Below are 16,219 nucleotides of genomic sequence, written 5' to 3' on the forward strand. Positions count from 1 at the left end.
ATAATGAACGGATTAGACTAATTCACATAGTAACTACACTGCTGTTTTGATTCAGTCACAAAAGCAGAAAACTTTTCAGCACTCTTTTTTTCAGCAAGCTAATCATCAGTTTTTACTTACCATGTATTGTCGTGATCTATTGCATTTTTTAGGACATGAATCTGATGGGGTCTTACATGAAGCTTGCGTGTCTGTCCTGTTCTACACAATGACCTGTTCATTCCCTGTAACCAAATTACCAAATAGCTCACAAACCCAGTATTATAGGAATAGCTTTATTATCTCTAAACAATCTCATTATATTACAATTTGTCCACCAATATGCAAAATTAGAAGTATTAAACTATTTCCATAAAATATTTAGGAATTAAGCATGTGTGCGTATATACATACATTTTTTTAAACAGCATTATTTCAACAATGAATAAGTTATTAAATCACTGTATGAAATGTTGATAATGGATGGGCTTATTTCACAGTCAGAAAAGGGCGATGCAGATCCCAGGCTTCTGTATTTTCGGTACACGAGAGACATGGCTTTTACAAATACCCTTTAACAAAACAGAACTCATGAGAAAAACATTGCAGTTACTAATTCACTGTGCATTTGGTCGTATCAAGTATGCATAGAAGTTATTAACTATAAAGCATATGCATCTGCTTCAAATGATGATCGGCTTTTATTCCAGTTCTTGTCTCCAATTCTGGCCATGTTCAGGAATCCCCATACAAAATTCATGTCCATAAGTACATAGAAAAGAGGGGAAAAGTAAGACACATAGTTGAACACTAAGTAAGCTTTTGGGTTTTAAAACTGCCATAATCATATTTGGTTTATAAAGTAATCAAACTCTGCCCAGAAAGAGTCTTTTTTTTTTTCTCACAAACTGTAAAACAATCTGAAAAATAAGACACTTACTTAGAAAGCTCTTGCATCTTGATGTGTTTAACATATATTTGTAAGTGTATTGTGATGGCATCATGAACTGTTAATGTAACTGGTGCCTGTGGGTCCATAGTTTTTACTCACTCAACTTGAAAAAGAAATCTCACTTTGCTTAGCACACATTTGAAAGGTCATGTTTCTAAATATCTCTGGTTTTATCTGTTCGAAGATGATAACAAAATGAATCCGGGCTCAAGTGTAGTAGTAGCTGATCAGAAGTAAGCAAGACCCAGCAAGGCTATATTTACCACCTGCACATCTATGTTACATTGTACTTGTGGGTTTTTGGTAGATTTTTAAGGAGACTAAACTCTGTTTCTTAAATTTTTGAACTGCATGTTACCGGCTTAGAGCTAATGACCAGACAATGCACGATGTCATATATACGTTGAAAGTCCTTCTGAACATTTGACAGTGGATAAAATAAAGCTTCTGTATCCAGAGAGTTTTAAAAAGAAATTCGTGTTGTAGTTCATGTTTTGCTCTCCAAACCACACAAAGGCACTAGTTTACATTAAGGACTAATGTCCTGCAAAACTTCAGTCAAATAAAAGAAGCCATTGTAAGGTTAAAGTGGTGCTACAACCCAGCTGTCACTAGTAACTTACTTATACCAGCCACACTGGGGTTTTCAGATTTAGTGGGGGAAAATGTTTTACCTCGGGACATACATGTTGGTAGGGGTGCGTGTGTGGGGGAAAAAGACTCGGCCTTGAGCAAGTTTTTACAGCCCAGTTATAAAGCTTGTTTATAACAGAAACTGGCAGACCCTAAAATACGATATAAAGGGTACTGATACACATTGTGTATGTGTGGCAAAACTGTCTGTATGCACACTATTTTTCCTTGTTCTCTGTTTTTTGGCTATTGAAAGGAAAAAGGATTTTGATAGAGCTACAGTCCAAGGCTGTTTGTTTCTTTTCCCTTTAATCATCTGCTATAACACTTGCCTTCCAGCACTAGTATTTTGGCTAAGGAGCAGGAATGTTGTCAAGATTAGAAAAAGCTATTGGGCTTTGTTATCATCTCCTACCTCCTCAAAAATTGTATGCAACTCTGCTTGATGTAGGTTACTGCAGAGAAAGCACTATTTTCAAAACAGGAAGACATGACTATACTCACCACAATTGTTATTAATTAAATCCTTTTCTCAAGGCTTTATTTTTCACCATGGTGAATTTGCTAATGAATACTTGGGCAAAATTTGGATCAACTACATATTGGTATGTTTTCATTGTAGTTGGAAGGTGTTCAATAGCCACGGTCTGCAACGCTGGCAGTGTTGAGGTGCTGGGAGCGAGGTGATACGATGTCTTTGTGATGTACTCCACAAGGCGGTTGTATTGTTGTTCTGATAGTCTCTCTCTAGCTCCATCTGCCTGAAATGCAAATGTAATATTAAATAGCAATATATAGATAATATAGTTACTAATTGACAGTAGCTGAACTTGGTAGTAAGGGCAGTTAACTTCCACATTACTTTCTGTAGTTAAAAATCTTCGTCCCTGGGATCTTTCTTATAATGGTCTAATGGTCTTTCTTATAATGGATGTTTTAATCAAGTGTTCTCCCCATAGTTTAGTGCTTGGTGGATTAGTCATCCTCTCCTTTACTATTTTGGACACTTTTGAGAAGCTCTAACTGTGCCGTAGAAAATTTAAGCACTATCAATCATCTTTTGAACAATTTCAGGGATGGACACCTTGGTCAAAAGTAGATCTTTGCAACAGATCAACTCTAACTTCAGACAGGAAAAGCATCTGAACCCCTTTTAGAAAGATGTCGGTAGCTCTCAGTAGTGCTTAGCAGATGATAGCAATTCTAATTAGCAAAAACATTTTCTCACAAAGTCCAATTGAAGACAGCCCATAGATATATCTGGGCACTTAAGTTTAAGTAAATCTTTAACTTGATTTAAAATAAAGCCTAGAAGCTACTTTCCAGATGAACGTTCTATGATGGGATATATCCATCTGTTTCTGGTAACCAAAAAAGCCGTCCTGGGTCAGAGGACCCAAAAAACCTTTTTTTTTTTTTTTTGATTTAAACAAAAGGGTTTTACTAAAGATGGCTTGGGGGTGTCATTTCTGGAGAAGAAATCAAGGTGTCTGTGCAAACTGCCTTTTCCACCACCGTGAACTGGTAGGGTTTCTTCCCTGCTTGAAGGCTGAAATACATAGAGGTTCAAGGTTCTAGCAAGAGGGATGCAAATAAGCTACCTCTAGCAGAAAAAAATACAAGAAAACAAATGCTGTCAACAGAAAGGTGGCTTCTACCATATATACTCCCGATAAAGTATTAGATGAAAAGCCACAGGCAAACCTGGCTTTGGAAGATCAACCTGCTGTGCCCTTTTTGAAGAAGAAACTGGAGATGACTATGACCAGCTTCAGAATGGAAGGCATGCAGGCAGGCATCAAGCTAGTTGCATAATTTCAAACAAATGTATTTCAGAAATACCACCATGTATGCCACAGAGGTTTCACTAGCAAAGTCATCCAGAGTAGAAGTTACTTCCAAAATACGACCGTGAGCAAAAAGGCAGAAGCTATCCTAGGGCTTGATGGTTCCACACTGACACTGAGACAACTGCTGACCAGTTTCATTTTTGGAGGGTTTAAAATGTCTTTGTCAGATGTCATGGTAAAGATTCAAAGACTGCGCTATCACCTTCTGACTTTTTCAGGGAGTTTTACACATGCCTCACTAGATGTGGTGGCATTTTCAAACAGTGCCGTTGGATTCAATTTAACATCCATGATCAGTATCTTGTCACATCTCTGGACTGCAAGGCTCATTTTAAACAAACCCTTGCTTATTTGAAGAATGAATTAATATGACTGATTGACAGTGACAGATGTCACATCCACATCAAAACCGGCCCCTCTGGTTTTTTTTTACTGTGCCTTTGGAGATACATTTGCTGCTCAGCAAGTAGAAACACTTCTGTTTTCAATCATCACCACAAAAATGCTAAAGGAAGCAGGCTCATGAACAAGCTCAGAAGCTCAAGTTGGAGCCCATGCCTAGAAAGAGCGGAAATGATGAAATGGGCAGAGGAGAGTGTGGTTTCCATGAATGACCTTAAAGGGAGGGAAAAACGGTGGAGAATGGTGTCTGAGCCGTATAGAATCACAGAACAGTTAGGGTTGGAAAGGACCATAAGATCATCTAGTTCTAACCCCCTGCCATGGGCAGGGATGCCTCGCTCTAGACCATGTTGTGCAAGACTGTCCAGCCTGGCCTTGAACACTGCCAGGGATGGAGCATTCAAAACCTCTTTGGGCAACCTGTTCCAGTGCCTCACCACCCTAACAGTAAAGACCTTCTTCCTTATACCCAACCTGAACTTCCCTTGCCTAAGTTTTAACCCATTACCCCTTTTTCTATCACTACAATCACTGATGAAGAGTCCCCCCAGCATCCTTGTAGGCCCCCTTCATCTTCAGTCTGGTGACACAGAAAAAGTATCATCTCAGCAGTTGTTTTACCAGTTGAAAAGAGAGAAACATGCTGAAGTCCCACCTACGTAAATAGATTTTAAGTTATGGGGTAAATCTTGCATGTATGCGGCTCCACCATTTTTTCTGATTTCTACTTCAGGACAGGTAAGCCCTGGGAAGCTGGGTTATAGCCCGACCTAAAGACCCAAGTTAGTTATTAAAGGAGATGGAAAGGGTGCTGGTATCCCACACACCTGCACTTGTGAACCCATTCTTCATTCACCCCCAGGCTATATTCCACAAATGCAGCATAATTATTCAGAAGGAAATACTAACTGCCCTTGGATGGTTTTCCAAAGTAACTGGGACCCTACTTGCTCCCAGCTGACTGCAACCGTCTGCTTCTCCAGACAGTTTCAGTTTACCTTATATTGTCAAGACAACACCACAAACTTGGAATTGTTGTTATTCTACATTTTTTCCTAACTGGGACTAAACGTTGTCACTAAGTGCCTTAGCCCACTATTTTGAACACTATTAATAGCCAGAACATTCAATGACTCATAAGTGAATCAAGAGCTGCTTAATGCACCTGCAAGAGGAATCTTAAAGATACCACGTGCTGTCATGCTATAAGGCCATACTTTCAGGTTAAGAACTCCAGTATTTTTCCAAAATTCCTCCCGTTACAGCTTATAAAGAATAAACCTTCAGCAATTCTAACTCTACAGTAGCTACAGCACCTTCATGGTGCATTCAGATGTGTGTGCCACTGGTGGGCTGCTCTGTGCACACTGACTCTGGTTCTTTAGGGTTTTTTTTCACTGCTTTAAAAACTCCTGAGACTGTTTTTCATCTCCAGCCATGATACCATGTAGCACTGTCATGGAAACCCTCTTGCAGATTATCACAAAGAAATTCTGGAGTATCTGAAATTTCAGGGGCCTTAATTTTTTTTGTCATCTTGACATTGTGAGCTCTACCAAGAGCAGCTGGAAGAACAGGCCTTTTGAGTTTGATATCTGTCTGGAAGCAAGCGGTGTCTCAATTACTCTGGAAGATAATCCAAGTACAATTAATGCTTCCCTTTCAATAACAATGTTGTCAGTGCCAGAGTTTTCAAGATTCCATCCAGACTGTTCTTAGCCAGATGGATTAAGTTATATATTGTGGAAGCGAACAAGCCATCAGGCAAACCTGTTGCTGAACAAGTTAAAATATGCTCTATAACATCTCTGGTGATTACAGCTGTAGAATAACTCATGTTTTGTTTCCTAATAGTTCCAAGAAACTGAGGAGAAGGAAGGGAAGAAACTGGTTTGGGTACAGCTGAAACAAAACTTGGCAATTAGTTTTGTGAGCAGTAAGACAAAAAGGTGGATTTTTATAATATTGAAACTACACGGTTCAATCTTTGACTAAATTAGTCAGAAAAATAGACACAATTTACATTTGGTAACATTACCTCCATTTTGCTAAACTTACCATAATATTTTGGTTGACCTGACTGGGAATTTTCCAGCTTAAAATTCTGGCCATCTTCACTAATATAATTGTGTACAGATGTGCCTGCACTTCAGCTGAGGACAGCTTCAACGCAACAGGATGGCCACCATTCATAGTTTGGGACCATGTCTGTTTAGGCGTAGCTCTCCAACTCTGAGGCTGCTCACTGCAAGTCACAGCTTGCTGCTCCTAAGGTTCCTTTTCCTAATCATGTTCTAAGGGCTTTTAGAAGCTCCTGCCAGCACCAATGCTGTACACAACACCGCAAGCACCACAGAGAGGAAGCTACTAAATATGACATTTCCCAATCCACTGAGAAAGAAAAAACACTGTAATAAACTTTATATAAAAGAACATTAGTTTAAGTAATCAGTAAAACTTTATGAAGCTTTTGGAATCTCTTACTGTCTAGCTGCCTTAGCATAAAAAACCTAAAACTTCCTTATTGTTTGCCTTACTTTCAACTGCTCCTCCTTGCTTATCTCTTTCTTTAAATTTTCACACAAATTTCAGCATCAGCATCTGCATTCTGAAGGAATATTTTTCCAGGTCTGTTTTGCAGAGCCTCACTCAGCTTTTGCTGTCTTGCCACCACTAACTTTGCACAACTGGAACATTGGCACTCTTCACTGCTTGTGACATATCATACATTTTCACTGCACTCCCAAGAGCCTGTGTCAGCAAAAGAGATTGTGTGCTGAGGCTGGGTGGCTCAAAGCTTACAGCTCCCGGCACTGCTACACTGCTGGAGTAGGACTCCCATATTTCTACCCAGAAATTCAGAAAAAAACATGTATTTGGTCCAGGGCCTCCCAAGCAGGTCCCGTTCAGTGTGTGTACTAGCATGTGTATATGGGAATGCTGGGCTCTGCACATGCCATGTATGGTTGCACTGTGCATGTACTGCAGCCACTTGCCCAGAAGTCCTGTACATTCCCTGCTGCAGCAGCGGTGGGACTAGAATTAGGCTCCCTGTCCCTCACCTTCCCCTCTCCCTTTTGGGCAAGCAGCCCTAAACTCAGAGCAGTAGCTTACTCCTCACCCCTTGCACAAACAGATGCAAAGACAAGAGTCATCACACTAATAAAAGAAGATCTGGGCTGGTGCTAAAGTTAGGGTTATGATGGGTTGAGTGCCTCAAATGCCTTAGAGAGAACAAACTATATTCCTCTTCTCTCCAGGACAGTAGCTCTGGACTGAGCAGGATAGTCTGGATTCAGTCTGACTTGTCCCTCCGGCAACCACTCAGCACTCAGGGATAAAAAAAGCTGAGCTTCGCCCACCTACATTAAAATTTAAGTAATGCCTCATGTAGCTTTGTGGTGAGAGAAGGCAACTTCAACAGCACTCTGTGAGACTGAGGTTAGTGGAAAGACAATACATGTAAATAGAGAATTCACCACTAAAAAAGGCTTTCATGAAAAAATCTAAGCACGGTCATGATACAGATGAATCCTTGTTGTGTTGGAATTGATGGCAAAGCTCTTCAGTGACTTCAGCGAAGTTAGGATTTTACTGAAGGTGCTGAAACGTCCCCTACTTTTTGGCACACCCCATACTTCACGGGTGTTCTTTTCTTGTATTTGGAACAGAGAAATTAAGCAGTCTATGAACTACCTGACATAGATTTAGAAAAACAATAACTGGGATATGTGTGTTTATTTTTGAAATGATCTCTCATATGATTCCACTTGAGAATTTAACACAATAAACATTGTTTCCCGAAAGTGTAAAAATATAACATTCTTCTACCATTAAAAGAAGATAATTCATCCAAAACCTCAGTATTCAAATGGCTTAGAGATCTTTCAATATGAAGATGAAGGATTTCTGCTCTTACTGGCAAACTTGGTGCATCCAAACTCAGCAAAAGAACTGATCCGTTTTAAAGTTAGCATTTGCAGAAGAAGGAAGATCTAAGCAAGTAAATACAGCTAGCAGCCAAGCAAGACCACTGCACTGGAAGAAGCAAGATAAGAAACATGCTGAAAGGAGCTGTTAGATGTCACAGAAAAATAAAAGGAACTGTTCTCACTGTGACTCTGTAGGCACAGGCAGCCTGTAACTTGCCAAACAATAAACAGCTCATGCACATACAGTTGTGAGAACCTCTTAAGAAAAGAGGTGGTGCTTACCAAGAACCCAGACTTCCTCTACTTTATTGCTGTCACAGATATGAAATGTCATGATCAATAAGAGGACAGAAGGAAGAAGCCAAGTCCCTTTCATCCAAAGTTGATTGAAGTCAACCTTGGGGTGCATGCAAGCAGCAGTGCTACAGGTTTGGCACTGAGACCTCTGGCCTCCTGACCCAAGGTGAGTATGCCCATTGCTAAAAGCCTCATCACTGGTGTAACTTTATCTTCAAAAAACCCACCATACTCAGGTCTTTACCTCCAATTCAGAAGGCACTCGCTGTTGTTTCAGCTGCACCTTCAGCACATCTTTTTGCTGATCATCTTCCAGACAATCTATTTCAGTCACGGGGAATGCCTGCTGCTGCGTGTCTTCACTGATGCTGACCACAAAGAGTACCTCTGAGGTGAGCAGCAAGCAGCCTTCATGCTGCTGGCCTGATCCACTCACAATCATGACGTCTAAGGCCATATGGACCTCTGGCTTTCCCAGAGATTGCAGCATTTTCCTGCATTATCAAAGGGAGGGTGGAGGCAGAGGAGAGAAGAAAAACAAAAAAGTAGTCAGTGTTATGCATTGGCTCCTCCAGGACTTCTTTTGAACACTTAAGCCTGTAACTATCACCTCAAACTTTAAGCCAGGGAATATTTTTCAAATCTCCATTACTGAAAGATGTAAGACTTAAGATTTAGAGAATGAATGTGAAACTGTTACTTATCAAAACTCTTTAATCTTTTGCTGCAAAATTGGCCTACTAACTGTGCTAGGTCAGCCTATTTCCCATCCTAATAGAAAAATTACCCTGAGAAGTGGCTTACAAATTCAGCACAGAAAATAAAGCTATCTTCACTAACAGCTGTTTCTGGAGAGGTGCAGTATTTTTCTTGGGCTCAGCACAATGATAAATAAGTAAGAACTCACTGAATGCCATTAAATAAAGATCAGCTCTGTAGTTCTAAAGCTGGAAGCAGGTCAGCAGCCCATCATTTGCAGATTGGGTTTCTATGCACTACCTTTGTGTTTAATGTTCCTAAACAAACTGCCATAACTCAGCCTTTCCTAGGGAAGCAGCCTGTTAACTTGACCACGGGCCAGAACCTATTAATAAACAATGTGGATGTAAAAATGAGCAAGTGTCTAAATAATTTTACCAGACATATTTGACGTGGCTATTTGGAGCCTGCTCAACACGTTGATCATCTGGATGAGAGCGCTGCTTGGGAAGCTGAGAAAGTCCAGCTCCATGCAAAATACCTGTGGTAAGAGAACGTAAGTTTTTAGTAGTTGTTTTCTACAGAACAGTTACGTGTTGCAGTGATGTCATCTGTTTAGAGCAGTTCATAAAATAGTGCAGATCCAAAATGATGTCACATCTTTGGAAGCTGTAGTCGAGATAATTCATTAAATATTACAACGCAAGAGTTGTGCACTTAACCCCAGTGATCTTGCATTAGCAAGAAACAAAAAAACTCCACTGTGTGTTCTAAAAAGCAGCCATACACTTGCAATCAAGAAAAACACAATGCTCCTGAGAGCCATCATTCCAGAGTAGGATCGGACACATCACTTAGCATTTATGCAGAAAACTCAAGACCTTTGTTAACTTTCTTGCTTAATATTAAAATAATTTCATATATGTGTCACGATTAGTACAAATTAGAAGGCAAGTTTGCCTAGATACTGTATCTAGATGTTCAGTTACTTAATCCAGGCATTAAACAGATTCATATACATTTATGAGATCTCCCGGGGCATCTGGTTTATTGTGAATTCTTCCTAATGCCAGCAGAGAACAGAGACTACAAGCAGCAGTTACACAGGTTCCTAAACAGACTATCCAAAGCTGAAGGCGATATGGTATGTATGCTTCCAGCTAGCCTGAGAACTCTTAAAGATGAGGTACGGTCACCAGAAAGAATGAGTGGCTTGAAAAAGAAATCAGAAATTAAGTAGTTTTACAAAGTTTTACAAGGCAGACAGGCAGTAGGTTACTCAGTGAGCCCTGCAGTGAGGCAGCTCAGTGCGAAGTTACTCTTTAAAGAAAGACATTTTCTTTTGTCTAATTAAGCATTCCATGGAAGCAAAAGGCATTTTTGCATAAGGGTGTCAATAACTCAGATTCCTTTTTACACAATGGATAATAATTTAAACAAAACATCAGCACTGAAAAAAAAAACCTTTAATTTTTAGCACAGATGTTGATGGTAGTACTTAAAAGCAGCATCCCAGTTGTAACAGTTGGCTTACCGAGGTTCTCAGCATTATGTGCGTGAAAATGTTATTTACAGATGGAGGAAGAGAGAACATGTGTTTATTTCTGTGTGGTCCCCCACCCCTCGGTCTCCCCCAAGAGGCACGGTCCCATTTCCAATCCAGTTGTGGGTAAGAGTTACTTGAACTCTGTGTGTTTTCCTCTCACGCACCATCAGCTATTATTGATACAGTTTTTATGTTTTTTTTCCTGGCTAACTCTTTTTGTCACATGCTCATGGAAAACATGATGTCTTGTATATCGTATCTGCCATGAAAGTGTCCTTCTACTGTTACAAGTTTCTTGATAAAGACTGCAGCAGAAGTAAATCTAGAAAGAGTAACGCTGAAGGCAGCAAAACCAATGCACAGGCAGCCAGCAACAGACTGAAGTTTCTGATTTTACTGATATGGGTTTTATACCTATGGGATGCATAATTCAGGAGAACGGTTATTATTTACACTCATCAAATAAGATAAATTTAACTTGAAAGAAGTGTAATAATTGTTTCATTATTTCTTTAAGTAGGTTGCTTCAAGGAATGAGTTCTGCATGTGATGGGAAGCATGGAAACAATATCCTGAACTTAAGCCCTGGGAGAGCTACTCATATGCTAATCAACATCACAAACATAAATACTGCTAGCAATTAAAGACTTAAATCTTTAAGATTTATCCTGTGTAATTTGTGAAGCAAAATTATTGACACATTGTTCTTATATCAACAGGTCACCCTCCTTTTCTTTCCTGACACCCCTTTTAAATATCCAGACCAACAGCTTTGATTTATGGATACTGGAAATAAATTAATTAGTGCATTTTCAGATTTTTATCTTTTATGGTTTTTGGTCATTCAGAAGTATTCACATCACTTTGACAGGATTCATCACTGCTGTCACAAAGTGCTCAGCCTAGCTGGAAAACCCACCTCTGGTTGTTAAAGGTTACTTGTATCTCCAAAACCAGGACTCTCTTCTCACAACTCCGCAGTTTAAAAGGGATGCTCCCACTACATGACTCACTTCTTTCTCCCAGGAAAATAACTCTCTCTTTGCGTAGAGACAGCACAACTCTTTCCTTGCTATAACAAAGCAATCTCAAAATAACACTCTAATTGGGTATAGTGTTGCTCTAATACTTTTATGTCAAAAGCTCTTTTGTAAGCACATATGTTTCTGTAACTAATTCTACTGTATTCCAAGAATTACTTCATGCTTTCTGCATTCTGTGTTGCTGTGGCTGTACAATGCTGATCAGTAACACCACAGAGAAGCAGAACAGGATGGCTTTTAAGGAAACGAGCACATTTATAACTATTCAGCACTGGCATTTTTAACCTTTCTCTAAGTAAGCCACACAGCTACTGAGCCAGGTAAGAAAGACACAGCAGGTTGTGCCTGAAAAGCATTTTAGAATTCAAATGGAGATGCTGGAAATAGAGAAACTCACCGTAACCTGTCTGGGAGACGAGCTCAGCTGCTCCTCCGATGGGCTTTGTGAAGACCCCCATGATTCCTTTCCCCACACCCGAGATGACCCCTCTGGCTTTATGCCCAGCTGAAGCCTGGGCCTCAGACACTCGCTGAAAATTCTGCATCGGCTGATCCACAATCCCAGCAATTGCACCTGAAAAAACAGGAGTCCCAGCAATTAGTGAAGATTAATATCCCAGAATAAGAGGAAATCTTACTGCTGGACGTGAATGTTGCCTGGATTACCGACTGTACCCCACCCTTCTTATTACAGCTATTTAGCATGCAACCAATTAGCTAAACACGACCTTAGCTGCAGTTTCAGATAAGTCTCAGCTTCCTCTTTTTTTTAAAACACATTTTACTTTTCAAACATTCAGATCACCGAACCTGACAGCGCGTTTTCATCTTTCAACTACTTTCGCTAAATCCTTTTGCTGAGTTGGTTTAATTTAGCTCATTTTGTGTAGCAATTCTGAAAATGCTGGGCTTGGAATAAAGTCCACCAGTTTTAGAAGACCGGAGCTGCTATGGAAATGAGATTTTCATGTAAGCCTCAGATTGACTTCATGAGAATAAAAACTGCCTGTATTCAATACATCATTTTTATATCCTCTTCCACTGCCAGAAATGTTCATAAGCTAATGCAACTTTTGATATATTACTAAGATTTGCAGAATTAGACTTTGAGACCTTTTGTTACCATTTTGTGAAAACGATCATATTTTACTTTAATGCGCATGGGTCAAACTTTTACAAGTGACACAGTGACCTTCCCAGCTTTTAGTATCAACAGAGAACTCCAGCTCAAATCTTCCTAAATGTAAACAGGTATGTGTGGTGGTACATTCCTTTGATCTTGAGTTTACGCGAGCCACTTAACCACAGACATGTCTCTAGTTATTGCAATTTTGATAGATAAGCTATTTGGAAATTGCTAAGAGTACAGGGATTGGACAAAGTGACATCAGTTAGGAAACAGTGTGCCTGATCCGAGGTTCTCTGCTCAGTGAAAAGCAAGTTTGCAGGCTCCTTGGTACCTTCAGCTGCAAATATCAAGATAAAACAGCTATTTAAGAAGTAGGCCCCTGTGTCACCTTGGTGACTAGGCATTTTTACTGCAACCCAGACATCTCTGAAGATTCGGCTTTGAATGTGGAAGCAAATCCAGGCATAATTCCACAGATTCGGACAACCACAGCTGAGGTATTTGGCCACATGTGGTTACCAGCATGAAATGCACTAGTCAGCTAGCTGCTAACCGGTTTTCAGATGGTTTTAGTTACTGTTACTGGATAAACGGAGAAGTTGCTGACTTTGAACAACAAGAACTAATATCATACTTGGACACTGGTATCCTGTCCAAACAAAAAAAAGAGACAAGGATGAGAAGCAGTACACATTCCCCTAAATCCCTGTCCCTGAGATACTATCTATCAGCAATTCAAGAAACTTGCATTCCCTATAAATGCCTCCCTCTCCTCTTAGAGAGATTGTTTCCAACTTCTACATGTGTATCCTTTACTGATAAATGTATGGTATTTCCCAAGAAAATGCTGGTCTATTTTTTACGTGACACCCAGCTTTTACTGAGCTCCCTCACTGAAGCTGAGCGTGCAGCTGAACACTCACCCTCTGTACCACAAAGGCCGTGAAGCTTCCTCAATGCCATGCCATGGAAACGATACAATTTTCAATTCAGTTCTGTTTCATTAGTACTCACCAGCTGCTCCTGCTGCTTGACTAAAATAATACCCCAACACGGCACTACACAATTGGGATTGTTCATCCAGTCTTTTCTTTTGTACAATTGTGATGCATTTGAAGACATAAAACAATACTTGGTGTTCTGCTAAGTTACAGTATTATGTTACCCTGTGACCTCCATCACCCTATCTATTGAGGTCATCCACAGCAACTGCACTTTCAGGACAGCAGTTATTGCCTTATTAAATGTAATCCACCTAAGTCCTAGCACTAGTAAATTATTTACTGTGATACACTTGAGCAATGTTATAAGGTAATAATAAATAAGAGCCTACTCCAAAGGACCTGTGGTATGCTCCAGGCACTTCTCAGCTGGAATTAGGCCCAGGGGACAAGGAAACAGAATGGAAACTACTGTGACTGTGTTATATAAAATTATTTATATAGTATCCCAAATAATATATAGCTTAATTAACCAGTTGTTTAGTACTTCCACACTTTGTTATTCTGCCATTTTATGCATCCTCTGAACTCGCCTGTGAAGCCATTGCCCTTTTGTACCTGAAATACTTTTGCAAGTTGTGTCTTTCTACCTGCAAAAAATATAACCAATGATGTTCTCTTCTCTCTCTGCTCACCCTTTTTAATCTCTTATCTTGAACTGCAAATCAATGACAATTCATTCATGTACTGTCATTATGCCCACAAATCACATAATAAACTATAGCTTTACTCTTTCATTCAAGAGTGGCTGGCCCTACCACCCTTGCATTGGAGGCAGGATCTGCGCAGCTCCTTTCCTGGGTGCATCATGTGTGGGCAAAGGAGAGGGAAAAAAACACAGAAAGGTCGAAGGCTGAGCAACCTCAAAACCTGACAGCAGTGGGAAAATGATGACACACATGTGAGGTTCACTGCATCTCCTAGTACCAGGAACTGTGCAAAGCAGATGCTCCCTGGGTCCATGTGGCTTCTTTCTTGTGAACATAAAAGTTAGTGGTAGCAGCACCATGCTGGATGGGCTTACCACAGAAGGTCTCTCCCCCAAGATTTCAGTAGGGTATCAGGGAAGCACAGTCTGAAGACAGCTATGGTGTCCTACTTCTGTCCCTGTCTGTTCTCTGTACTGTCCTTTGCCCTTTATTATTTTTTAAATGAAACCATTCTCTATTTTTGTTTTCATTCCTACCCTAGGCATTTAATTTTATACGCATGTCCACATATGTACACACAGATTATGTATGTATAAAGAAAACCTCAATAAAATTAAATACCAAAGCAACAAAACATATTCTTCCATTACTGGACAAAGAAGTTCCAGCAACACCGTAATATCTGCTAAACATCAGATGGGGTGCAATCAGGTTAATGCATGTTGCTCAGTAAGCATAAAAAGATACTTTGATAACTACAAAATTCAGATAGAATCATAGAATCGTTAGGGTTGGAAAGGACCTTAAGATAGCTCAGAATATATCCCTGTATTACTTCAAGAAGAATTTGATTATGGGCAGCAACTGCTTTGCACGCAGACTGACAGTCTTTGGTAAACGCAGCATGGCTTTCAGAACTCGGCAAAGCTCGGCTTGCTTGTGACAAACTCTTTCAGACCAAGAACTAGTTGGGGAAAATCCCCCACCAGCAGAAACTGTCCATGCGCTGCCACGAGTCTGGAAGGTAGCCAAGCTGAAACCATTTTGTTTCCTTTTCTTTTCTCTGTTGTCCGTCAGGATTGCCACAAGCATTTCACACTGAAAACACAGCTGAAGCCTAGTCTCATCACAGCAAACATCACATAAAAATACAGCTAAAGGGAAAGAGCACCTGTTGGTGTGCATTAATATATTTGCAGAATTAGTGTGTGGAATAGCATACACCTTCAGGATTAGCATGGACTCTTAGTATCTCGCTTGTAGATAGGCAAAGTGGAGTGGCTCTGATTCAGTGATAGCTGCACAGCAACAACAACCACCACTCATAATATCAAAAATTTGAACTACTCAAATCCAGGCCTTACCTTCTCTAGCAGCACAGTTGCACTGTCAGTCACTACTACTATCAGTTCACTTTCCCCAAAAGCAAGCAGGAGTACCTGAAATGTTGAGCACTTTTGCCATTGTGAAAAATGTTGTCAGGTTTTTGGTTACTCTGAAATGCTCAACTCCTAAAGGGAGCTACTTCAATACGATATTTTTCACTAGGACCAGTAGTTGAAAACAAAGCTTATAGTTTTCATCTCTTCTTTTATACAGTTACAAATTATTATTTTAAAGCCTGAACCCAGCATGCAAAATGCAAAAAACAGCTCCTTGGTGGGGAGTGCCAACGATCTAAATATTTTACATACAATTCCATTGCATTTTTGTCTAATATGAAAGAAAAAACACACCTATCCCAAAGCTTTTGCTTATTTTCATGCATAAACATTGCTAAAGTGATCCAGAAGTCTCCCTCAAACCAGAAAAGAAGACGACAACCAGCCAAAGATAACAATCAAATCAAACAACACCCTGACAGTGCTTGAGTCATTTAAAATGAGACAGGACAAAGCACTTAAGAATGTACCACAGGGAACAACTTGCACTGAGGAGGAGACAAGAGTACATGATTTTGGCCCTCATTCAGCAAAGCACTTAAGCATGTGCTTAAGTGAATCAAGGCCACCATGAGCCAGATTTTCAGAAAAATCAGGAATGCAACTCTTCCTTCTGCACAGATACCACAATGTATCGGTGAACCGCGGGCTCCTACACGCCCGT

General features: G+C 40.1%; 1 protein-coding gene across 6 annotated transcripts in view; it reads right to left on the minus strand.

The window, feature by feature from the left end:
* Window positions 1-259: 259 nt before the first annotated feature.
* The window catches only part of VPS13B (vacuolar protein sorting 13 homolog B), a 439,608-nt gene continuing 423,648 nt past the window's right edge, over window positions 260-16,219 (minus strand). For 5 of the 6 annotated variants that reach the window (XM_061448008.1, XM_061448010.1, XM_061448006.1 and 2 more), the window contains 5 exons: window positions 11,731-11,907; window positions 9,183-9,285; window positions 8,290-8,539; window positions 2,069-2,325; window positions 260-899 (listed from right to left, as the gene is read on the minus strand). In XM_061448008.1, the coding sequence (XP_061303992.1) occupies window positions 2,080-2,325; window positions 8,290-8,539; window positions 9,183-9,285; window positions 11,731-11,907 (776 nt within the window). In that variant the 3' untranslated portion in view covers window positions 260-899; window positions 2,069-2,079. Of the gene's footprint in view, window positions 900-2,059; window positions 2,326-8,289; window positions 8,540-9,182; window positions 9,286-11,730; window positions 11,908-16,219 lie in introns of all 6 variants that reach the window. The other variant, XM_061448007.1, reaches the window with a different exon arrangement.

The sequence above is a fragment of the Pezoporus flaviventris genome, unplaced genomic scaffold (assembly GCF_033815535.1).
Source record: "Pezoporus flaviventris isolate CSIRO_AGI_PZ_B2104156 unplaced genomic scaffold, CSIRO_AGI_Pfla_v1 ptg000007l, whole genome shotgun sequence".
NCBI classification, from domain to species: domain Eukaryota; kingdom Metazoa; phylum Chordata; class Aves; order Psittaciformes; family Psittacidae; genus Pezoporus; species Pezoporus flaviventris.